Raw genomic sequence first — 24,522 nt, forward strand, 5'->3', positions numbered from 1 at the left:
CCCTCCCCCCTCAAATCTGACAATTACTCTCTCCCCTCCACACCCACTTCAAAGCTCTATTGAAGGCACATCTCCTCCAAGAAGCTGTCCCAGACTGAGCCCCACTTTTCCTCAACTCCCACTCCCTTCTGCATTGCCCTGACTTGCTCCCTTTCCTCTTCCCCCCTCCGAGCCCCACAGCATTTATGTACTTTATTTGTATTGATGTTTGTCTCCCCCACTCTAGACTGTAAGCTTGTTGTGGGCAGGGAATGTCACTGTTTATTGTTGTATTATACTTTTCCAAGCACTTAGTATGGTGCTCTGCACACAGTAAACACTCAATAAATACAATTGAATGAATGAATAAATGAATGATTGTGAGCCCCACGTGGAGCATGGACTGTGTCCATCCTGATTAACTTGCATCTACCCCAACACTTAGATTTAGTACAGTACCTGTCACGTAGTAAGTGCTTAACAAATACCATAAAAAAGGGAGGATAGGAGGGGCCACCCCCCAAAACCCAGATACTCCCTCCTATTGCTGTTCAGTCCAATTCAGGGATGGAGGTCATCTCCACTCCCCAGCTAGTGTTCCCCACAACTTCCATGGGTGGGGGTTGGCTGATCTGGGGGACAGAGGGTTGGGGAGGAGGGTATTGAGCCAGGACTGAGCTATGAGTCCTGCCTCTGTGGGAAGGTGGATTCCCCCTTGGGCCCATAATTGCTCAGCCCAGAGGCTAGAATTTGATCTGCCCAGACACGCTGCCCTCTGCTCCTGTTCCTGCTTCTGCTTCTGCTATCCTAAGGGAACCGAGGAGGGGGGTGGAGGAGGGAGGAGGCTGGGACAACATCTGAGCCCTGGACTCCTCCTTTCCCAGGAATTTGAGAAGACACCCCTCCTCCCCCATCCCCCAGCCTTGCAGCCACACAAGCAGTCCAAATGTTGGGCGTGGGAGGGGAAGAAGTTGGAGAAGTAGTGTCCCTGAAGGGAGGGATGGAGCAGGGTGGGGCAGGGCAGGGCACTGCCTGGGCACACGGGGAGAGGCATGAGAGGAAACAACCCCTGGTGGTGGTTCTCATTGCCCACAAACCCTGCTCCCCAGCCCTCCCCGCAAGCACATGGAGGGACAAATGGTTCAGCCCCAGAGTGTCTGCCTTGGATTAGGCTCGAGTAGGTCCTGGAGGGTGAACATGAGGCTCTGCCTGCCCTCTCTGGGGCCAATGCACCTTCTATTAGCTGGGGAAGGGGAAACCCCAGAGGGTCCTCACCTGGACCGAGTACTATCTTGCCAGCTGGGGGAAGAGAGGTGGCGGGGGGGGGGGGCAAGGGAGGGAGGGCGTTCCTGTCAACATTCTCTCTCCTCCACAAGTTGTCTCCATAAGCCAGAGGGCAAGGAACCCTATCCCAGTTTCCTCCTTTCACCATTCCTACCGTCTCTGGGAAAAGGCTCAGGGCCACGTTTCCGATTCAGGCTGAGGAGGATGCAGGCTGGGGGGCACAGATAGAGAACATGAGATGCGTGTGAGTGGGGGCTCATGGGGCAGGCGGAATTGGGGGGGGGTTGGAGTCACAAGCGGGTCTCCTTCCCTAGTCCCCCTCCCTCCTCCCCTCCTCTGAGTGGCTGGGTGGAGTCCTTCTCTGTATAAAAGAGAGGAAGGGGGAGGGCGAAGGGAAGAGGGAAGGGAGGGAGGGAGGGACAGCAGGGAGGGACAGTTTTGAGGGAGGGACGGCTTGGGAGCCAGCCAGAGGGACTGAGACTCCAAGCCAGGCGGAGGTCTTGTGTGTTGGGGACCCGGTGAAGTGAACCCTGCTTCGCTACTTCAGGAGGGCACCCTGAAGGCAGAATGCCCTGTAGAGCCTCCTCCCCAGCTCTGGCCACCTGCTGGCTCCTGGGGACCCTGTTAGGCTCCACCGCCGGTGAAGCTACCAAAGGCACTGTGCCCCGCCTCCGGCTCTCCTACAAAGGTAACTCCTGCCATCCTCCTCCCCGTGGGGCTCCCCCCTTCACCATTATGGCAGAGCAAGGGGAGTCCTGAGGAGAGACCTGATGGGACAGGAGGTAGGAATGAAGCCTGTGTTGGTGGTCCTCTGTGGGTGGCAGTAGCATGCTGATGCTGTGGACTGGGGTCTCCCTCTGAAAATGTGGAGGGTTGGGGGCTGTCACCTTCAATGGCAATGGGGAGGTGCGGTGGGGGTCTTGCTCCCTTGTCTTTCCAGTGGAAAGTGGCAGAAGGGAATGAGTACATCACTGGGGATTGAAATGTGCAGCCTATTCACAGCCTAATCCAAGAAGATGGAAAGGGTGTTGGTGTGTGGGGGTTGGGTGGGGGGGGAGGAAAGGAGTGGGGAGAGAGGGAGGGAGGGAAGGAGGGAGGAAAGATGAAAGGGAGGATGGAAGGGAGGGAGGGAGGAGAGACCAACAGGAGGTAGGGCAAGAGGACTGGAGGGCTCAACCACACAGGTAAATGCAGGAGGGAATCAGAGCTGTCATACTGAACAATATACATGGACTTAGGGTGCCCAGTATTTGTGAGTGTGAGAGAGTGGCCATGGGTTAGTGTACCTGTAAGGGAGGGACATAGTTTGATTACAGAATAGTAACCCTACCCTTCCTGCTACCTCTGATCTCCCCAGCCTTGGAATGGCCATTGAGCCCTTTTTCTGACAGGGTTAATGTCTCAGCCCACCGCCCCTCCCCCCCAAAAAAACTGCCCCCAAGCCTCTCAAACAGACCCCAGCCCCAAAACAGCCTCCCCAACTCCCCAACAGCTTTCAGTCCTGTGACATATCCTCAGGAAGCTGTCCAGCTCCCAGTAGAATGGAAAAATCAATCCCCCAAGCAGAATCATCTGGGGTGGGGGAGTGGGGCACTGGTCTGGTTTTTGACTGGTCTGTCCCCTGTCCAGTCCTGGGGGGAAATATGGGAAAAGGAGTGGATGAGAGGACACAGAGTCAGAGGGTGGAGAGGAGAGCAAGGATGGTCTTGGGGAAAGGAAGTGCCCCCGCCTTCCTCTCCCCCTCCTCCCCCTCCCCATCCCCCCCGCCTTACCTCCTTCCCCTCCCCACAGCACCTGTATATATGTCTGTACATATTTATTACTCTATTTTATTTGTACATATTTATTCTATTTATTTGATTTTGTTAATATGTTTTGTTTTTTTGTCTGTCTCCCCCTCCTAGATTGTGGGCCCGCTGTTGGGTAGGGACCGTCTCTATGTGTTGCCAACTTGTACTTCCCAAGCGCTTAGTACAGTGCTCTGCACACAGTAAGCGCTCAATAAATACGATTGAATGAATGAATGAATGAATGAATGAAAGTGGGCAGGCCCTGCCCTGGGCAAACTGTCTGGCTTGGGCCCAGGCTGCCAGTGGTCAGGGGAAGACAATGAAGAGCAGAGTTGGGGGTCTGTGAGAAGGTGCTGATGATAATTTCTTTGGTTTCCAAAAGATGGCCCAGCTCTGCCAAACAGCGCACTAGTGCCTGTGGGTTTGTTGGGTGTTCGAGGGTTCCCTGCTAGTGCTTGGGTCTCTGTGGGTGTGTCTCCCTAGACTGGTGGTATATGCGGTTTGGCTCAGATAACTTCTCCCTGCCAAGGGGGGCACCTGGCCCTGAGTCTCACTGGGACAGTCCGGCTTCCACTTGCTAGGAAAGGAAAACACAGCTCAGGGATTTTTCCTTCTCATCTTTACCCTCTTGCCAAACCCACTTTCCATGGTACAGTGGAGGAAATGGGAGAGGCTGGGGGCACGGGGGAGAGTCTAGTAAGATTCTGGTAGGTGGGAAGGCTGGGGATACCTGGAGGGTTGCTACCCAGACACAGATGGGAACAGAATACACACACACACACACACACACACACACACACACACACACGCACTCTGCTTCTAATACCCAGGTAATAATAATAACGGTATTTGTTAAGCACTTACTATGTGCCAAGCATTGTTCTAAGCACTGGGGGAGAGACAAGGTAATCAGGTTGTCCCACAAGGGACTCACAGTCTTAATCCCCATTTTACAGATGAGGTAACTGAGGCACAGAGAAGTGAAGTGACTTGCCCAAAGTCACACAGCTAACAAGTAGCAGAGCTGGGATTAGACCCCATGACCCCTGACTCCCAAGCCCGTGCTCTTTCAACTAAGCCACACTGCTTCTCAGGTCTCCCCAGCCCTCTGGACTGGGGGAACAACTTGGGACTAATAGCAGACACTGAAGTCCCCTGGCCCCTGAGTCTATGGCATGCCCCTCCAAATACCCTATAGTTTCTGGACTAAGGCTTTCCCTTCAAGACTCCCCTCCCTTCCTCTCCCCTATCACCTATTTTGCCCCTGCTTTTTGGGCTGGGCCACTGATCTGACTGGCCCCATGACCCCCATCTGTCACTTTTCAGATCTACTGGCCACCAACCGTTCTGCCCTCTTCCTGGGCCCCCGTGGCTTCCTGGACATGCGGGGCCTGCATCTCGACGAATATCGGGATCGTCTCTTCCTCGGGGGCCGGGATGCCCTCTACTCTCTGCGGCTGGACCAGGATGGGGCTGATCCCAAGGAGGTGAGGACCAGTTTCCCCCAACGCCATGGGTCGTTCCCACCAGGAGCTCCACAGAGAGGGAAGCCTGTAGCCTCGGGATTGGGACTCCTTAGTGCTGCCAGTCTCACTTCAGGGTTAACTCAGGAGCAGTTCTGGCTTGCCTGGGTCTTAGCTGCTGCGAGGAAGAGGAGGAGGAAGAAGAGCAGGAGCAGGAGCAGGAGGGGTCAAAAGAGGAGCAGGAGGGTGTCATTGCCTGGGCTACAGTTGCTTCCTTGCAATATAGTAGGGGACTAGAAGCTTGTGGATGACAGGCAGTGACAAGTGGAACAAGAATGAAAACAGGAGAAGAGCTAGGCTAGAAAGCGTGGCCCCAACCCCCCAGTCGCCACCATGCCACAATGTTGCCAGTCCATGAGGCCACTTTGGTGCCATCCCAAGCACCCAGCCCTGTGTTGTGTTGCAGATTTCCTGGCCACCCCAACCTGGACAGAAGGAAGAGTGTTTCCAGAAAGGAAAAGATCCCATGGTGAGCTGCTCCCCTCCTGCCCCGACCCCCACCCTTCTGCCCCCTTTGCCCTTCACAGTAGAGTATTCCGTGACAGCAGGCCAGAGAGGAGAAAGATGCCTCATGTGGCAAAGTGAGGCCAGAGTACTGCTCCCTGGGGCCAAGGGCACTGAAATGCCCCGGGCCCCCTGGCTCTCTTCTCACCCACTCAGGGTGCCTCTTTCCCTGCTCCCAGGCACCAACAGCCCTCCAGGCCTTCAGCTTAACATTACCTGACAAGTTGTAGGACTCACCTTCCTGAATCTGACCCCTAGAATCCAGTCTGCCCTCTGCTCCCAGGCACTGTGCCAGCTGGCACCAGACAGCCATAAAGGGAACAAGATTAACTGCCTTGGCCTCCCCTGGGCCAATCCAGGAACTTTCAGCTCTGAGCAATCTGCCAGGGCTGCAAAGCAGATAGTGGGGCCCAGGGGCCTGGTGGGAAGGAGCTTGGAGACTGGGTTCCCAGCCAATACAGGAACCTGCAGCTCATAGCAATATTGAGACCCGGCTTCCTCCCTGTTTCCTCCCTGTCAGAGAGGAGATAATGGGATGGGCCAAGGGGAGGAAGGGGAGGGGGAGGAGGGAGGACAGCAGGAAGGAACTGAGAAGGAAGGGATTGTGAGCTGAGTGGAGCCATCAGGCCGGGCAAGCAGGCAGTCTAGTAAGGAAGCAGCCAGGTCAGAGAGTCAGGGGTAAGGGGGCCCGGGGTAAGGGTGTCAGGGCACAGGGTCCAGAAAGCCAATGGGGCAGCTGGGCCAGAAGACAACTCTCCCTCCCCAACATGACACACTCAGCTTGGGTGCTTAGGGATTGTTCCTGCTGGCTGGGGCAGCAGTACCAGAGCTCAGCATGAACTTGCCATGGCTGGTCCATGTAGGGCTGGGCCTGGGGGCAGAACCCAAGGCAGTGGGCAGGGCACTGGCAGTCCATGGGCACTGGACCTAGAGCCCCATTCTGGCCAGAGAAGTCGAGGAGGTTTCAGTACCCAGTTCATGTTTCAAGGGCAAGGGAGGTCAGGGAAGTGCAGGGCAGGGCAAGGTAGGGAGTTCCTTCAGTGATTGCATTTATGATGATCGTAAGACCAAATGAGCCCCGTAACGAGAGCTTGAGAGAGTAAAATACAATACAGTTGGTAGATATGATCCTTGCCCTCAATGAGAAGCAGCACAGACTAGTGGAAAGGGCCCAGGCATGGGAGTGAGAGGACCTGGGTTCTAATCCAGACTCTGCCAATTGTTTACTGTGTGACCTTGGACAAGTCATCTTGCTTCTCTGTGTCTCTTTCCTTAACTGTAAAATGGGGAGTCAATGCCTGTTCTCCTACTTTGACTGTGAGTCCCATGGGGAACAGAAACTGGGTCCAATCTGATTAGAACAGTGCTTGACACACAGAAAGTGCTTAACAAATTTTAAGATAATAAAAATAATAATAATAAAAGAAGCATACAATCTACTGTGTGCAGGGCACTGGATTAAGTGTTTGGGAGAGTGCAATAGAGCACGGGCCTGGGTGTCAGAGGACCTGGGTTCTAATCCTGGCTCTGCCACTTACCTGCTGGGTGACCTTGGGCAAGTCATTTACTTCTCTGCCTCAGTTCCCTCATCTGCAAAATGGAGATTCAATACCTGTTCTCCCTCCTATTTAGAATGTAAGCCCTATGTGGAACCTGATTACCTAGTATATACCCTAGGACTTAGCAGAGTGCTTGGTACATAGTAAGTGCTTAACGAATATTATTATCATTATTATTATCATTATTAGTGTTAGTAGACAGAAACCCTGCCCTCAAGGAACTGCCAGTCTAACAGGTGAGACAGACACAAAATCAATTCCAAAATGGAGGGAAAAAAAATTGGAAAGATGGCTCTGTAGATGAATTAGGGCTTAGATAATGGAGCGGGTGAGTTTGTGTGTATTCTCAGCCAGAGATGTTGGGGGAGCAGGAGGGCAATGCCCTATGAGAGCCCAAAGGCTCCATGACCCCCTCCCTAAGCAGAGTGGCAGGCTTTCTATGCTGGGTCTCCCTCTTTCCTCCTGGCCATCTTCTTTCCTGCTCTTCCTCCCTCTCCCAGCTCCCCGAGGCCCTGAGAGAAGGCTGAGGCTGGGAAGATGGGGGGGCAGCACATGGCCTCTCTCCCTACTCCCCATCTTTTAGCTCCTCCTCTGTGAGGTCTCACAGTGCCATGTCTCTGCTCCAGACTGAATGTGCCAACTACATCCGTGTGCTCCAGCCATACAACAGGACCCACCTGCTGGCCTGTGGCACTGGGGCTTTCCACCCAGTGTGCGCCCTTGTCTCCGTGGGGCTCCGGGGAGAGGTGAGGCTGCAGGGGCCCGGCCTGGGGGACTCTGGGGTGGGAAGGTGAGTGAGACCCAGTGGTGTCTCGGGGCCAGGACATGGGATGGGAGGTTGGTGCTCCCCTCTTGGCCCTTCCAAGAGGCCAACTGGAAAGGGGGGAGGTGAAAGGGGCTTTGAGCGGAGCTGCCTGAGGGCTCGGCTGCCCCCTGGGTGGGGCCATGCTCCAGGGCAGAGAAGCTTGGCAGGATTTGCACTGGCCTGGCCAGATAGGCCCCCAATATGGGGCACCCTTAGGGGGTAGCTGAGTTGGGGCCCTGTGCCCACCGGGTGCCCTCCATCTCCCCCAGCATGTGTTCAGTCTGGACCCTGCCAACGTGGAAAGTGGGCGGGGACGGTGCCCACATGAGCCCAACCGACCCTTCGCCAGCACCTTTGTCAGTACGTGTTTCCCTGGGCCGGAGGGGGGAAGTGGGGTATGGCGGGGGGGACACCGGCCTGGGCAAAGGATGGCAAAGGAGGAACTTGGTGGGGTGGGAAATTGGTGGTGGCGGCAGGGGGAGGGCAACTGTGACACACCCAGGTAGGACAGGGACACTCTTGCAGATCATCTCTCTCCACTCAGACTCACACTGGGTGTACAGGAATCTGGCTTTCTCCCTCCCCTTCCTACTTACAGTGGCCTTTGGGGCACAGGTCGTCATGGAGCTAGCACCCAGGCACTCTATCCACATTCTCATTGTCACATTCTCTTCAGGGCTAACTCATGGAGCCAGCCTCTTCCTGGGAGTGCTCCCTCCCTAACTCCCCCAATCCTACTCTCTCACCTTCCCTCCCTCTTTCTGCTCCTCCCTCCCTCCCTTCCTCCCTCTGTCTCCAGGTGGAGAGCTGTACACAGGCCTCACTGCAGACTTCCTGGGCCGAGAGGCCATCATCTTCCGCAGCCTAGGATCCCGGGCAGCCTTGCGCTCAGACACTGACCAGAGCCTCCTGCATGGTGAGGGTCAGAGGCCATGGGGCTGGGAGACTTGCAGAGGGTCAGGAAGAGGGAGGAAGCGGAGGCTGGAGAAGCAGTCGTGCGAGAGGCCAGAGGGATTCAGGGCACATGAGATGGGGGAGATACACCCGCTTGGAGAGGCGGGTAGCTCCCGTCCCCCCCTCCCACCTCATTCCCCAGTCCCCAACCATCACCCAGCAATGGGGTGCCTGCTTTTCAGGTAAGAGCAAGGACAGAGAGGGGGCAGAGATTTGGCCAGGTATGGCAGGGAGGGAGGACGGAGAAGAAGACAGCCTTCCAGGAGTGATCAGGCCCTAAAGCCACCATTTTGGGCCTGGTCAGAGTCCTAGGACAAGTGAGGCTGAGAATCTCCAAATCCCCAGGGAGTGGGCAGCTGGGTGAGCTTCCTGTTCTGTGCCCCCCTGACTTCCTCCTTCACAGATCCCCGCTTTGTGGCGGCTGCCATGATCCCGGACAGTGCGGACCGAGACAATGACAAAGTCTACTTCTTCTTCTCGGAGACAGAACCCCTGCCCGGTGGCCAGGGCCGGTCCATCGTCAGCCGTGTTGGCCGTGTCTGTGTGGTGAGAGCCAGGGCCAGCCAGGGGTGGAGCAGGAAAGGATTGAGGGAGGGGGTGGTTTGGGCTGGGTTCTTTTGTTCTTGGCTCAGATGGAGACTCAGCCACCACATGGAGACAGAAGGGCCTAGTAGAGAGAGAGTGTGTGCAAGCAGCTGGAGTCATGAGACCTGGGCTCTAGTCCTAGCTCTGTCACCCATCTGCTGTATAGCCTCGGGCAAGTCCCTGAACCTCTCTGGGCCCCATTCTCTCATTTGTAAATGGGGATAAGCCAGACTGGGAACCCCGGGTGGGAAAGGGACTGTATCAGATCTGAGAACCTTGCATCTCCCTCAGCACTTAGACTATAGTAAGTGCTTCATGAATTCTGTTGGCTGTTGTTGGGTAGGGACCGTCTCTATATGTTGCTGATTTATACTTCCCAAGCACTTAGTACTGTGCTCTGCACACAGCAAGCGCTCAATAAATACGATTGAATGAATGTTATGCTGTGCCTGCCCAGCTCCCCTGACCATGACTACTCCCCTGGGAGTGGAGAGGAAGAGGGGAAGGGAAGGCCTAGCCCTCCACCCCACCTTTGAGTCAGTGCCCCCACACCCCAGAGTTTCCCACCCCATGTTGAAGAGCTAGGAAGTAAAGCTCTAGACTGTAAACTCTTTGTGGGGAGGGAAGTGTCTTCCAACTCTGTTGTAGTGTGCTCTCCCAAGCACTTCATTCAGTGCTCTGCACACAGTAAGAACTCAATAAATACCATTGATTGACTGATTGATTAAAGTAGATGCTTGACAGCCAGGGCCAGTCAGGGTGAGGTGATTGGGGTGAATTGAGTCAAACAGAATATACTGTGGGCCCCTTCCTTCACCCTGACTCCAGCCCCTCTCTCTCTTCAGCTCAGTGTCACCAGAAGAAAGCCCCCAAGTATCCTGCAATGATCAAGCCCCACTGGGTCCCACTGCCCCATGGCCTTGTTCCCTAGAGAAGCAACGTGGTCTAGTGGATAGAGTACGGACCTGGGAGACAGAAGGACCTCGGTTCTAATCCCAGCTCCTCCACTTGTCTGCTGTGTGACCTTGGCAAGTCACTTCACTTCTTTGTGCCTCAGTTACCTTGCCTGTAAAATGGGGATTAATACTGTGAACCCCATGTGGGACAAGGACTGTGTTAAACCGAATTACCTTGTATCTATCCTAGTGTTTAGTACAGTGCCTAGTAAACAGTAAGCATTTAACAAATACCATAAAAAAACCCTAATCTCATCTCTACGGTGGTACCTTCCTTCTTCTTTTGGCCCCGCCCCCTCCCCTACTCTGCTTGGGATACTTCTAGGGCCAGCTAGGCAGAGCCCCATTGCCCCTGCCTCCCAGCTGCCCCCATTGTCCCCCTCAGAATGATGCTGGTGGGCAGCGTGTGCTGGTGAACAAATGGAGCACTTTCAGCAAGGCACGGCTGGTCTGCTCCGTGCCGGGACCTGGTGGCATTGACACCCACTTTGACCAACTGGGTAAGGTGCCTGCTAACCAAGCCTGCCCCTGTTTGGGCTGGTCCCCTAGAAAGATGTGGAGGGAAATGGATGGGAATGGGTTGTGGTGCTGCAAATGAGGGGAGGGAGGAAGGAGGGAGGGAAGGAGGGAGGATCACAGGCTCTGTTGGAGGAAGGTGGGGGCTGGAGTGGAAGCCAGGCTGGGGAGGGACTGGGCCTAGACTGTTAACTGCTGTCTCCCAGAGGATGTCTTCCTGCTGAGGCCCAAGGACGGGAAGAGCCCAGAGGTGTACGCCCTGTTCAGCACTCTCAGGTTGGTGCCCAAGAACCCCCCAAGAACCCCTTTTCCCTGCCCCCTGTCTCAACGAGCTGAGTCAGTCAGTAGGTCAATAAGTCTCTTATGCTCCTACATCTTACCTTTTCCTCTAACCTCTTTCTCTTTCTCTCCCCGCTTAAACATTCTCCTGGCCCCCCACTTTTACCTGCTCTATCACATGGCCTCTCTGTCCCTTGGCTCTCCAATCCACCCCCTCCTTTCCACACCTTCTTTCCCTCTGCCATTTCTCTGACAGCCATCTTCAATTGTTCACTCTCCAATGGCTTCTTCACCATTGCTTTCAAGCATGCCCCTGTCTCCCTTATCCTAAAAATCCCTCCCTTGACCCCATGACTCCCTCCAGTTATCACCCCATCTCCCTCCTACCCTTCCTCTCCAAACTCCTTGAGCGAGTTGTCTATACCCGCTGTCTCAAATTCCTTTCCTTGACCCCCTCCAATCTGGCTTCACTCCAAAGTCATCAATGATCTCCTCCTTGCCAAATCCAATGGCCTCTACTCCATCCTAATCCTCCTCTAGCTCTCAGTTGCCTTCGACTCTGTTGACCACCCCCTTCTCCTGGAAACGTTATTCAACCTCATCTTAACGGACACTGTCCTCTCCTGGTTTTCTGCCTATCTCTCTGGCCGCTCATTCTCAGTCTCTTTTGAGGGCTCCTCATCTTCCTCTTACCTCTTAACTGTGAGTATCCTTCAAGTTTCTGTTCTGGGTCCTTTTCTATTCTCCATCTACACCCACTTCCTTGGAGAACTCATTCACTCTCATGGCTTCAACTACCACCTCTATGCGGATGATTCCCAAATCTACATCTCCAGCCCTGATCTCTCTCCCTCTCTGCAGTCACTCATTCATTCATTCATTCATTCATTTATTGAGCATTTACTGCGTGCAAAGCACTGTACTAAGCACTTGGGAAGTACAAGTTGGCAACATATAGAGATGGTCCCTACCCAACAGCAGGCTCACAGTCTAGAAGGGGGAGACAGACAACAAAACAAAACATATTAACAAAATAAAATAAATAGAATAGTAAATATGTGCAAGTAAAATAAATAGAGTAATAAATATGTACAAACATATACACAGGTGCTGTGGGGAGGGGAAGGAGGTAAAGTGCGGGGATGCGGAGGGGGGAGTCTCACATTTCCTCCTGACTTCAAGACAGCTCTACTTGGATGTCCTGCCATCACCTCAAACTTAACATGTCTAAAACAGAACTCCTTACCTTCCCACCCAAACCCAGTTCTTTCCCTGACTTTCTTATCACTTAGATGGCATCAGTTATTCAATCTTATTTATTGAGCGCTTACTGTGTGCAGAACACTATATTAGTGTTTGGAAAGTACAATACAGCAATAGAGAGAGAGAATCCCTGCCCACAACGAGCTCACAGTTTGGCGGGGGGCGGGGGGGAGACAGACATCAATACACACAAACAGGCATCAATATAAATAAATAAAATTACAGATATATACATAAGTGCTGTGGGAGGGGTAAGGGGGGGGGAAGAGCAAAGGGAGTGAGTCAGGGTGATGTGAAAGGGAGTGGGAAGTGACCATCACCATCATTCCTGTCTCACAAGCCCATAACCTTGGTGTTGTCTTTGACTTGTCTCTCTCATTCAACCTAAATATTCAATCTATCACTAAATCCTGTCAGTTTGACCTTTACAATGTCGCAAAAACTCACCCTTTCCTCTCCATCCAAACTTTTACAATGTTAATCCAAGCATTTATCCTATCCCACCTCAATTACTACATCAGCCACCTTGCTGACCTCCCTGCTTCCTGTCTCTTCCCACTCCAGTCCATACTTCACCCTGTTGCCTGGATCATTTTTCTACAAAAACTTTCAGGTCACATTTTCCTACTCCTCAAGAACCTCCTGTGGCTGCTCATCCACCTCCGCATCAAACAGAAACCCCTTACCATTGGCTTTAAAGCACTCAATCACCCTCACCCCCTCCTACCTCACCTCGCTATTCTCCTACTACAACCCAGCCCGCACACTTCACTCCTCTAATGCCAACCTTCTCTTTGTACCTGGATCTCGTGTATCTCACCGCCAACCTCTCATCCATGTCCTGCCTTGGGCCTGGAACTCCCTCCCTTTTCAGATCCTACAGGTTACTCTCCTCACTCTCAAAGCCTTATAGAAGGCACATCTCCTCCAAGAGACCTTCCCTGACTAAGCCTGCCTTTCCTCTTCTACTCCCTTCTGTGTCACTTTGACTTGCTCCCTTTATTTATTCCCCCTTCCAGCCCCACAGCACTTATATACATGTCTGTACTTTTTTGTATTCATATTAATGTCTGTATCTCCCTCTAAACTGTAAGTTCATTGTGGGCAGGGAATGTGTCTGTTATACTGTTATATTGTACTCTCCCAAGTGCTTAGAACAATGTTCTGCAAACAGTAAGCACTCAATAAATACTATTGACTGACTGACATTGTCCTTGAAGGGCTTCCCTACCACCAATCAGTCAATCCATCACTGGTTTTTATTGAGCATTTCCCAAGTGCTAGGCACTGTACCAAGCATGGTGCCCTCCCTCAAGGAGTTTCCAGTCTAATGGAAACTTTCTTGAACACGTCTTCTCCTACTCAGTTGTCCCTTTCCCCCGGCCCTGCCGCCCTCCCACAACTGACACAAGTTTTTTCTGTCTCTGACTCTGTCTCTGACTCTGACTGTCTCCCTCTCCCTCTCTCTTGTTGTAGTGCCGTGTTCCAGGGTTTTGCCGTCTGTGCATACCTGATGGCTGACATCTGGGAGGTCTTCAATGGGCCGTTTGCCCACAGGGATGGGCCCCAGCACCAGTGGGAGCCCTATGAGGGCAAGGTGCCCTTTCCTCGCCCTGGGGTGGTGAGTGTTTTGCCTCATACTGGCCAAGGAAGCAGGGTGGGATGGGGATGGGCTTACCGAAGGCATGCTGACACCGAGTCTGGGGATTCAGGTGGCGTGTGCCCTGGCCTTGCCCCATCCCTCCCTCCACCTTGACCAAAGGGAAAGAGCAGGGAGTGAGGGTGGCGGGGAGGAGCCTAGTGGCCTGGAGGCTGTACATAAATAATAAGGGAATCCTTTTTTTTTCCCCAATCTTCATCCCATCCCCTTTCCGACTCCATTTCTTTGGCTTTTTTCCCTTTGTTCCTCCTCTTTGTTTCCTCTCCCTGTTTCTTCATCCTTTTCCCTGTCTGTCTCACTTTCTCCTCCTCCTCCTCTTCTTTCTTCTCTTCCGCTGTCTATCTGACTGCCTCTCCCCACCCACCCCCTCCTTTCTTCCCCCACCCCTCACCATTTGGCCGGCCAGTGCCCCAGCAAGACCACAACACAGCCCAGCCAGCACTACAGCAGCACGAAGGACTATCCAGATGAGGTGCTGCACTTTGCCCGGGCCCACCCACTCATGTACCGCTCCGTGCTCCCCCGGCATGGCCGTCCTGTCCTGGTGAAAACCAACCTGGCTCAGAGGCTGCTCCAGATTGTGGTGGACCGGGTGGAGGCGGAGGATGGGCCTTATGATGTCTTGTTCTTAGGGACAGGTTCGTGGCTCCTTCAACACCTACCCTAACACCTACAGGTGCTTCCCCCTCCCCAACCACCCTGTGGTGTCATGATCTTAGGAACAGGTGTGTCCCCCGACGACTACCACCGCCACCATCACCAATAGGCTCCCCTGGCTCCTTGCCTTGCCCTCGTCATCTGCAATCTGATGAAAGAGTGCACCCCAAGGAAGCCCATCTTCAGCCCCAGATCCCAGGGTGACCCCCGGGGCTTCCCAGACAGGAGCTCCAGGCTCTACCAGGGTCTCCCTGAGTCAGAGCAGGGAGACGGATGCCTTTGCTTGCCTCACTCCTCTCCCCTCTACTGCCCTCTTCCCCGGATCCAGATGCAGGCTCTGTTCTGAAGGTTATTGCCCTCCAGACAGTGAACTCTGTGGAGCCGGAGGAGGTGGTCCTGGAGGAGCTGCAGGTTTTTAAGGTGAATTGGCTGGATGTGGTCGGGGGGGTCTGCAGTGGGAGAGGGTCTAGGGTCGGGGGGAACCAGGAAGCGGGGAGGGGGAGGGGGTGGTGGCCGCATCAGAGGGCTGATGCCCTCCTGAGCACTTCACCTCCAATTCTCAGGTGCCCACCCCCATCACAGAGCTGGAGATATCTGTCAAACGGGTAAGGGGCCATTCCTCTGGCCATGAGGCCATCACAATCTGTCCCCATGGGTAGGACTCTGGGCTCTCACTTGGGAGTAATACTGACTCCGCCTGTCCCACCCCCCAACTACCCTCAGGTCTGACCACTGCCCTGAAAGCACCTGGACCCCTGTGCCCTGGCGTTGCATGGGCTTTTGTCCAACAGTCCCAGTGCCCCTTGCCTGACCCCTACCCGGAGAGGGCTTCCTCCCTCCCTCCCACGCTCTGGTCTGTGCCCCATTCTCCACCTCTTTCTCCAGCAAATGTTGTATGTGGGCTCCCATCTGGGCCTGGCCCAGCTCCGGCTGCACCAGTGTGAGACCTATGGCAGTGCCTGTGCCGAGTGCTGCCTGGCTCGGGACCCCTACTGCGCCTGGGATGGGACCACTTGCACCCGCTACCGGCCTGGCCCCAGCAAGCGTCGATTCCGCCGGCAGGATGTTCGTCATGGCAACCCGGTGCTGCAGTGTCTGGGCGAAGGTCTCGATGGTGAGCGAGAAGGGAGGTCATGGGTGGCCCCTGCTGCTGACCACCTCTCTTGGGCTTCTGGGTGGTCCCCTCAGCTAGAGACGCAGTCTCCTGGGGTCTCCACCAGCCAGCATCTCTAGCTGAGGGGACCACCCAGAAGCCCAAGAGGGCTGGTAGGCAGGTGGGGGAAGCAGCAGCCTCCCAGCAAAGGAGAGCCATTCAGGAACTCTTGCCAGACTGGTCCAGGGCATTGGACTCCCACCCTCCCTCTCCAGTGACACTGCCTAAGCCCCGCAAAGGAGGCTCTCCATATGCAGGCAGCAAATGGAAGGGAGGGAGGAAGGGGAGAAGGGAGGGAGGGAGGCATGGGGATGGTCCCCAGCGCTGGTTCCATCAGGATTGAGGGAGCCTGGGGGACGGGGAGCAGCCCACTAGACCATAGCTCAGGGTGTGAACTCTACTCTTCCCCCTTGCCGGGGGGGGCCGCAGGAAGCCCAGAGGAAACCGTGGTGTATGGCACAGAGCACAACAGTACCTTCTTGGAGTGTCACCCCAAGTCCCCCCAGGCAACAGCACGTTGGTTTGTCCAGAGGCCTGGCGACAAGCATCTGGACCAGGTGAGTTGGTCTCCCATTGCCCCAGCTGATTTTAGGGAGCACTCAGTCAGGGCCTCAGCTGTTACCCAATCTTAGAGCCCTGGATATTGAAGGCCACTACAGTTAATAATAATAATAATAATAATAATAATAATGGCATTTATTAAGCACTTACTATGTGCAAAGCACTGTTCTAAGCACTGGGGAGAATACAAGATTATCAGGTTGTCCCACGTGGGGCTCACGGTCTTAATCCCCATTTTACAGATAAGGTAACTGAGGCACGGAAAAGTCAAGTGACTTGCCCAAGGTCACACAGCTGACAAGCAGCAGAGCTGGGATTAGAACCCATGACCTCTGACTCCCAAGCCCGGGCTCTTTCCACTCAGCCACGCTGCTTCTCTCAGTTACCAAAGTGGCTACCCTAGCAACTGCCTGTGGGGTCATGGCACTCTGGCATAGAACCTGTGCTTTGCTGTGGTCACTTTAAAACACCTTCCTGGACATTTAAATCAATAAATAAATCAATCAATCATATTTACTGAGCATTTACTGTGGGCAAAGCACTGTACTGAAGTCTTGGGAGAGTACACTACAGCAGATTGGTAGACTAATTCCCTGCCCACAATGAGCTTGCAGTCTGGCATTAATATAAATAAATAAATTACAGGCGCATACATAAGTGCTGTGGGGCTGAGGGTGGGGTGAATAAAAGGTGAAAATCCAAGTGCAAGGGTGATCAATCAATCAATCAATCGTATTTATTGAGCACTTACTGTGTGCAGAGCACTGTACTAAGCGCTTGGGAAATATAAGTTGGCAACATATAGAGATGGTCCCTACCCAACAGTGGGCTCACAGTCTAGAAGGGGGAGACAGAAAACAAAACAAAACATATTAACAAAATAAAATAAATAGAATAGATATGTACAAGTAAAATAAATAAATAAATAGAGTAATAAATACGTACAAACATATATACATATATACAGGTGCTGTAGGGAAGGGAAGGAGGTAAGGCAGGGGGGTGGAGAGGGGGAGGAGGGGAAGAGGAAGGAGGGGGCTCAGTCTGGAAAGGCCTCCTGGAGGAGGTGAGCTCTCAGTAGGGCCTTGAAGGGAGGAAGAGAGCTAGCTTAGCGGATGTTGGGAGGGAGGGCATTCCAGGCCAGGGGGATGACGTGGGCCGGGGGTCGACGGCGGGACAGGCAAGAACGAGGCACGGTGAGGAGATTAGCAGCAGAGGAGCAGAGGGTGCGGGCTGGGCTGTAGAAGGAGAGAAGGGAGGTGAGGTAGGAGGGGGCGAGGTGATGGAGAGCCTTGAAGCCAAGGGTGAGGAGTTTCTGCCTGATGTGCAGGTTGATTGGTAGCCACTGGAGATTTTTGAGGAGGGGATGCAGAAGGGAGTGGGAGAAAAGGAAATGAGGGCTTAGTAGGGGAGAAGATGTGCCTCCATAAGTCTCTGAAGGCGAGAGAATAATTGTCTGTTGGATATGAGGGGGAGGGAGTTCCAGGCCAGAGTCAGGATGTGGGCAAGGGGTCGTCAGCGAGATAGACGAGCTTGAGATGGAGGTGCAGTGAGTAGGTTGGTGTTAAAGGAGAGAAGTGTGTGGGCTGGCTTGAATAGGAAATCAGAGAGGTAAAATAGGAGGGGAGAGCTGATTTGAGTACATTAAAGTTGATGGTGAGGAGTTTCTGTTTGATGCAGAGGTGGATGAACAACCACTGGAGGTTCTTGAGAAATGGGGAGACCTAAACAGAATGGCTTTGTAGAAAAATGAGCCAGACAGAAGAATGAAGTATGGGTTGAAGTAGGGATAGACAGGAGGCAGGGAGGTCAATGAGGAGGCTAATGTGGTAATCAAGGTGGGGTAGGATATATGCTTGGGTTCACCTTGGCTACCCCCCACTCATCCATCTCCTCACCTTTTGCACTCTGGGCCCCAGTAGGAGCAGGATGGGGATGGATGAGGGCATGCCAAGGGCATTGTGTAAGCCCCTGATCTCCATGCCTTTTTGTTTCCTATTGCCCAGCCCCTGCCCTCCACCAGCTGTTCCTCCTCCACCTCTTCCTCTTTTTTGTTGATGGCATTTATTAGGTGCTTACTATGTGCAAAGCACTGTTCTAAGTGCTGGGGAGGTTACAAGGTGATCAGGTTGTCCCACATGGGGATCACAGTCTTAATCCCCATTTTCCAGATGAGGTAACTGAGGCACAGAGAAGTTAAGTGATTTGCCCAAAGTCACACAGCTGACAATTGGCAGAGCCAGGATTTGAACCCATGACCTCTGACTCCAAAGCCCGTGCTCTTTCCACTGAGCCACGCTGCTCCTCTTCCTCCTCCTCCTCCTCCTCCCCCTCTTCCTGACTGCTGCTAATCGCAGGTGGGCCTTGGCAGGGGTTGCATGAGGGAGAGCTGAGTATCCACTGAGAAAACTTGAACCTGGTGCTCATGGCCATGGGGTGGCTGGCAGGTATGCAGCAGGCCAGAGTATGCTGGGGGCAGGGGAGCAAGGGATGGCTGGGGGTGGGGGGGTGGGAGTGGTAGGGCTGGGGCTAGGGAGATCAGGGGATGAGCAGTGACCAGCCCAGGAACCGACTGCATTGGAGGGAAATGGGGGAGGGACAGACCAGCTGGCCACATGGACAGAGAAGAGAGGGCAAGTGAGGACTCCTCAGAACTGACTGTCGCATATGGGCTCTGGGAGAGGACTAGATCCCTCAGGAAGAAAGGAAAGTCAATGGAGTGGATGCAAGAATTCCCTATTTCTTCCTGGCATGGCCTTGGGTGCTCTGCACACAGTAAGTGCTCAATACATTTGAATGAATGAATGAATGAATGATTAAATAACCGATGGGCTCGGCTGGAGATCCCTCACCTACTTTTAAATCTAGCCCCTCCACCTGTGGCTCTGACCTCATCCCTTCTCCCCATCTAAAAGCACTTTCCTCCTCCCTTCTTCCCGCCCGTCTTCCCTCCCTGACCACCATTCACAATGGCTCATGATCTAATGGCAACTTTCCCTCTGCCTTCAAACATGCTCACGTCTCCCCTAGCTTAACCCTCCCCTCCTCAATCCCACAGCCCCCTCCAGCTCTTGCCCCATCTCCCTGCTCCCACTCCTGCCCAAACTCCTCAAACAGGTGGCCTACACCCACTGCCTCCACTTCCTCTCCTCCAACCCCCTTCTTGACTTCTACACTCTGGTTTCCACCCCTTTCATTCATTCATTCATTCATTCATTTATTCAATCATTCATTGAGTGTTTACTCTATGCAGAGCACTGTATTAAGCACTTGGGAAGTTCAAATCGGCAACGGGCTCACAGTCTAGAAGGGGAAAACAGACAACGAAACAAAACAAGTAGACAGGTGTCAATACCATCAGAATAAATAGAATTATAGCTATATACACATCACTAATAAAATAGAGTGATAAATATGTACAAATAAAATAGAGTAATAAATATGTACAAATATATACAAGTGCTGTGGGGAGTGGAAGGGGGTAGGGCAGAGGGAGGGCAGGGGGCGATGGGGAGGGGAGGAGGAGGAGAAGGAGAGGAAAAAGGGGGGGCATTCAATTTTTCACTCTATTAAGGACACTCTACAAAGTCACCAACAACCTACTTCTTACCAAATCAAATGGCTATTACTCCATCCTAATCCTCTTCAACACCCAGGTTGCCTTTGACACTGTGGACCACCTGTCTCCTGGAAACAATATCTGACCTCAGTTTTACTCACTCTGTTCTTTCCTGGTTTTCCTCTTATTTCTCTGGCCACTCCGTTCTAGTCTCTTTTGCCTGCTCAATAAATGATATTTTACTCAGTACTTACTGTGTGCTGAGCGCTTGGGAGAGTGCAGTACAACAGAGTTGGTAGGCATGATCCCTGCCCTCAAGGAGCTTACCATCTTTCCATGGAGACAGACATTAAAATGAGTTCCGGATAGGGGAAGCAGCAGAGTATAAGGACATGGACAAAAGGGCTGTGGGGCTGCGGGTGGGGTGACTACCAAAGTGTTTCAGGGATGCAGGCCCAAGTACATAAACAACACAGAGGGGAGGGTGCATAGAGTTGGGGAATGAGAAGTTGGAAATGTTTCTTGCAGAAGATACGATTTTAGTGGGGCTTTGAAGGAGGGGACTAGTGGTGGCCTGTCGGATATGAAGGAGGAGGAAGTTTCAGGCCAGAGGGAGGATGTTGGCAAGGGGATGGCAGCAAGAGAGGCGATCTGCTCTTCTTCTGCCTCCTGCCATCTAACTGTGGGAGTCCCTCAAGACTAAGTTCTGGGTCCCCTTCTATGCTCTATCTAAACCCATTTCCTTGGAGAACTCATTCGCTTCCATGGCTTCAACCACCACCTCTATGCAGATGACTCCCAAATCTACACCTCCAGGCCCGACCTCTCTCCTTCTCTGCAGTCTTGTCTTGTCCTATCTTCAGGATATCTCTTCTTGGATGTCCCATTGACCTTGACACCTCAAATTTAACATGTCTGCAATTGAACTCATCTTCCCACCAAACTCTCCCCCTACACCTTACTTTCCTATCACAAGTGACATTACCATCTCCCCATCTCTGAAGCCCACAACCATGGCATGGTCTTTGACTCCTTCCTCTCTTTCAACACACCCTAGTCACCAAATCCTTTTGGTTCTACCTTCACAACATCGCTAGAATCTGCCCTTTCCTCTCCATAATAATAATAATAATAATAATAATAATGGCATTTATTAAGCGCTTATTATGTGCAAAGCACTGTTCTAAACGCTGGGGAGGTTACAAGGTGATCAGGTTGTCCCACGGGGGGCTCACAGTCTTAATCCCCATTTTACAGATGAAGTACCTGAGGCACAGAGAAGTTAAGTAACTTGCCCAAAGTCACACAGCTGACAATTGGCAGAGCCAGTATTCGAACCCATGACCTCTGACTTCAAAGCCCGTGCTCTTTCCACTGAGCCATGCCGCTCCATCCAAACTGCTACTATGGCTGATCAAAGCACTTATCATATCTCGCCTCAACTACTGCCATCAGCCTCCTCACTGACCTCCCTGCCTCTTGTCTCTTTCCACTCCTTACTCCCCTCGGCTGCCCGGGTCATTTTTCTAAGACATCATTCTGCACTCATCCCCTCACTCCTCCAACACCTCCAATGGTCACCCATTTCTCTCAGCTTCAAACAGAAACTCTTGACCACTGGACCAAAGCACTCCATCAGCTCACTTCCCCTTACTGATCCTCCCTCCTCTCCCACTTCACCCCGGCTCACAATCTTCCTGCCTCTCAGACTAGGACATTCATTCAATCGTATTTCAATCGTACTCACTGTGCCTCTCTCTTGTTGCGACTCCTTGCCCAAGCCCAACCTCACGTCTGGAGTTCTCTTTCCTTTTATATCAACCTGGCAGATCACTGCTCTCCCCACCTTCAAAGCCCTTCTGAAACCTCACCTCCTCCAGGAGGCCTTCCCTGACTAATCTCTCACTTTCCCACTTTCTATCACCTAACCACCACCTCAGCCCCTCCACACCATCACTTAAGTTCCCCGAAACCCCAGCCCCTCTAGCACTGATTTACCTCGCTTGTCTACTGTGCTACTCCCTTGAGCTGTAATTTCAAGATATCCATCTCCCCCATACTCTCCCAAGCCCTCAGTACAGTGCTGTACCCACAGAAAGCATTCAATAGCTGCTCTTGGTGCTGCTGTTGCTGCCGTTGATGAGGAGGAGGAGGACAGCGATGAGGACGACAGTGAGGAGCCAGCCACTAAGGCCCACTGAGCCACTAAGGCCCCTCCCCATTCCCCCCCCGCACCGATTGCTGCTCCGTTGCCTTGTCCCCTCCAGGTGAAGACAGATGAGCGGATCCTGAGGACAGAGCAGGGGCTGCTGTTCCGGAGGCTGAACCGTCTGGACGCGGGCACCTACTCGTGCCAGACGCTGGAGCACGGCTTTGCTCGGACCGTGGCCCGCTTGGTGCTGGAGGTGATCGGGGGAGACCAGTTGGAGGCCCTGTTCACACAGCGGCGGGAGCCCGAGCCCCGCCCGGCCCCCACCTCAAGGCTCTGGTCCAAGGACTTCCCCCAGCTCATTGGTTACACTAACCTCCCCCAGGTTGAGGAGTACTGCGAGCGGGTCTGGTGCGGGGACCGCCATCGCCGCCGCCACGGCGGCAAGCCTGGCAAGGGCAAGAGCTGGCCTGGTCCTGAGCCCGGGAAGAAGGGTCGGAGTCGGGCCCAGGGGGAAAGGAACCGGACACCCCGGGAAGTCTCGGCTCCTTAGAGATGTGCGAAGGGCTTGGGCAGGGGAGGGGCAAGGGGATGAGTGCAGCAGAGGTGTCCTGGGCAGTGACCCTACCCAATTCCTCCCCAACTGTGGGGAGCCCATTGGCCAGCCCCACTGCCTGCCTTGCATAGTCCTCAGGGCTTCCAGGAGGCAAGTGAGAGGAAAGTGAATTCAGAGGGGCTGGTGGGCTGAAGCCAAATCCCAATGCCCCCTACCCCACCTAAACCAGGAGTCTGGTCATCTCTCCTTCAGAGCCAGTGATCTGTTTGCCCTCTGTTCTTCAGACTGGCTTAGTGGAAGGCCTCCTTGACCCATTCACTCCACTGCAGCCCAGCCCAGCCAAGTCTAGTCTAGTCAAACCTAGTCCAGCCCAGTCCAGTCCAGCCCAGACCTACCTGTTTCCCAAGAAATTTCCAGTTGTGCTCAGCTGTGTTTTTCCTAGCAGCAGAATAATAGCTATTCTGTGTGACCCTTGACCCAGCGACCAAGGAGGCCGTGCCCCCTCTGTGCTCCCTCCAGGCTAGTTAGCAGTTCCTGGGAAGTAACTTGGAGCCCCAAGACAGGAAGCAGAGCTTGGGAGGGGGACATGGGCAGGGGTCAGGGTGAAGTCTACTTACATGGGTAAGTCAACCTACGATAAAGAGCCCAGGGCTTCTAGATTCGACTGAAGCAGAGGAACAAGCTGGACTCAGGGCTGGGTACAGGTCATGCCAGCTGGCACTTCTCTTACTGTCTCACTAACCAAAGGGCCCAGCCGACTCGTCCTACCAGATGCACTGGAGACCAGCAGTGGGGTAGAGTCTGTGCCTGCTTAGGGTGTCTGGGGGAAATGCCATCCTGGGTGTGATCAACGGGCCATCCAGCTCAGGATGCCACCCAAGGATGGTGGCTCTCTTTGGCATCTAACTGCACACTTGTCTCTCTAGTAATCTGCTAGGGAGGTCTTGTCCATGAATCTAACTACATCCTTCTTGAGCCTAGCCATATACTTTCTGCCTTGCTCAGTTTTCAATGGGAACAAATTATGTATGTGGGGAGAAGTGTCTGTCCTGCTCTTTGTTCTGAAACTCCCCGCCTCCTTCCAACCCTACCACAGTTCCCATGGGTGCCCCTCACCCCAGTGGGTTGGGATTTGGGGAATCGCAATTCTATGTTGGTCTTCTCCCACCCTCTGCCCCCTTCCAATCTGGTTCTGTAACCTGCAAACCTGCAAACCTGCAACCTTGCCCCCTTGCAGCCGCTCCTACAGTGGAAGCTGCCTCCTCATCTTTGCCTGTGGGCTGTGGGTGCCCTGCTCTGCTTCGTCTCCAGCTGTTCCAGCTGGACCAGCTCTTAAAACTTTCAGCCTCTTTTATGGACAATGTGGCTATTGTTGGGGGGTGGGTGGGGTGGGGGGTGGGGGGGAGATGCTTCTTCCTGGAAGCAGCTGAACAGAAACAGGAGACTGGAGTGTGGGCTGAAGGGTGCCAGCCAGCCACCTGTTTCACTAGCTGCCTATCTCTCTATCTCTTCTTCTCTCGGTCTCTCCATGTGAGGTGGGGTCTGGGAGCCCACCCTCAGGCTCACTGAGTAGGGCATAGGGGGGACGTGGCCATTTGAGGAAAAGAAAACACAGGATCACCTAAGAACTGCAAAACTTGCTAGCTCTCATCTATCTGTCTGTCTGTTTGTCTGTTGGAAGAGGAGAAGTCGTTGGAAGCAGAAAAAAAACAGTGGCAGGAGGAGAGGAGTGGGAGGAGTGAGGAGGTGAGAAGAACCAATGTGTGGGGAAAGAATGCAGGAATATAGCTGGGCTCAGGACAGTGGTGCAGCAGTACAGGAAGACTGCCCCTCTCCCCCTCCCCACCCCCAACACACACATATCCCATTCCAGCCCTGAACAGACGCCAGTGACGCACTCAGAGGGCAGGAGGGTGAGAGCTGGCAGGACTGAGATTTCCCTCCCCCAGAATTCCAGCAACTTCCCAGGGAAGGTTGAGGTCTGAAATGGGTGGGCTCCTCCTCCTTGAATTTAATAGAAAATGAACTGAAATTTGTAGAGATAAAACACATCTTGAAGCAGCAGGGAGAGGGGAGAGCTCTAGACTGTGAGCCCGTTGTTGGGTAGGGACCGTCTCTATATGTTGTCAACTTGTACTTCCCAAGCGCTTACTACAGTGTTCTGCACACAGTAAGCGCTCAATAAATATGATTGAATGAATGAATGAATGAATGAGAAGAGAAAAGGAGA

At 53.4% G+C, this 24,522-nt stretch overlaps 1 protein-coding gene across 2 annotated transcripts; it reads left to right on the top strand.

The window, feature by feature from the left end:
* The first annotated feature begins 1,809 nt into the window (after positions 1-1,809).
* On the top strand, positions 1,810-23,653 carry SEMA3G (semaphorin 3G). 2 transcript variants are annotated; one of them, XM_038772709.1, is made up of 16 exons: positions 1,810-1,951; positions 4,380-4,540; positions 4,983-5,045; positions 7,266-7,385; positions 7,714-7,804; positions 8,244-8,360; positions 8,802-8,944; positions 10,325-10,439; positions 10,662-10,731; positions 13,474-13,618; positions 14,064-14,295; positions 14,643-14,734; positions 14,878-14,919; positions 15,200-15,428; positions 15,897-16,024; positions 21,855-23,653. In XM_038772709.1, the coding sequence occupies exons 1-16, from the start codon at positions 1,831-1,833 to the stop codon at positions 22,287-22,289; spliced, it is 2,304 nt and encodes a 767-aa protein (XP_038628637.1). In that variant the 5' UTR covers positions 1,810-1,830; the 3' UTR covers positions 22,290-23,653. The 2 variants fall into 2 exon arrangements, with proteins under 2 accessions (XP_038628637.1, XP_038628638.1); XM_038772710.1 differs by lacking the exon at positions 21,855-23,653 and adding an exon at positions 19,685-19,760.
* Positions 23,654-24,522: the final 869 nt, after the last annotated feature.

Source organism: Tachyglossus aculeatus, chromosome X1 (genome assembly GCF_015852505.1).
Source record: "Tachyglossus aculeatus isolate mTacAcu1 chromosome X1, mTacAcu1.pri, whole genome shotgun sequence".
Lineage (NCBI taxonomy): Eukaryota > Metazoa > Chordata > Mammalia > Monotremata > Tachyglossidae > Tachyglossus > Tachyglossus aculeatus.

Coding starts and splice junctions, on each gene's coding strand:
- SEMA3G (XM_038772709.1), top strand. CDS start 1,831: ATGCCCTGTAGAGCCTCCTCCCCAGCTCTGGCCACCTGCTGGCTCCTG. Junction 7,386..7,713: donor CCGTGGGGCTCCGGGGAGAG/GTGAGGCTGCAG, acceptor CATCTCCCCCAG/CATGTGTTCAGTCTGGACCC. Junction 14,296..14,642: donor TGTCTTGTTCTTAGGGACAG/GTTCGTGGCTCC, acceptor CCCCGGATCCAG/ATGCAGGCTCTGTTCTGAAG.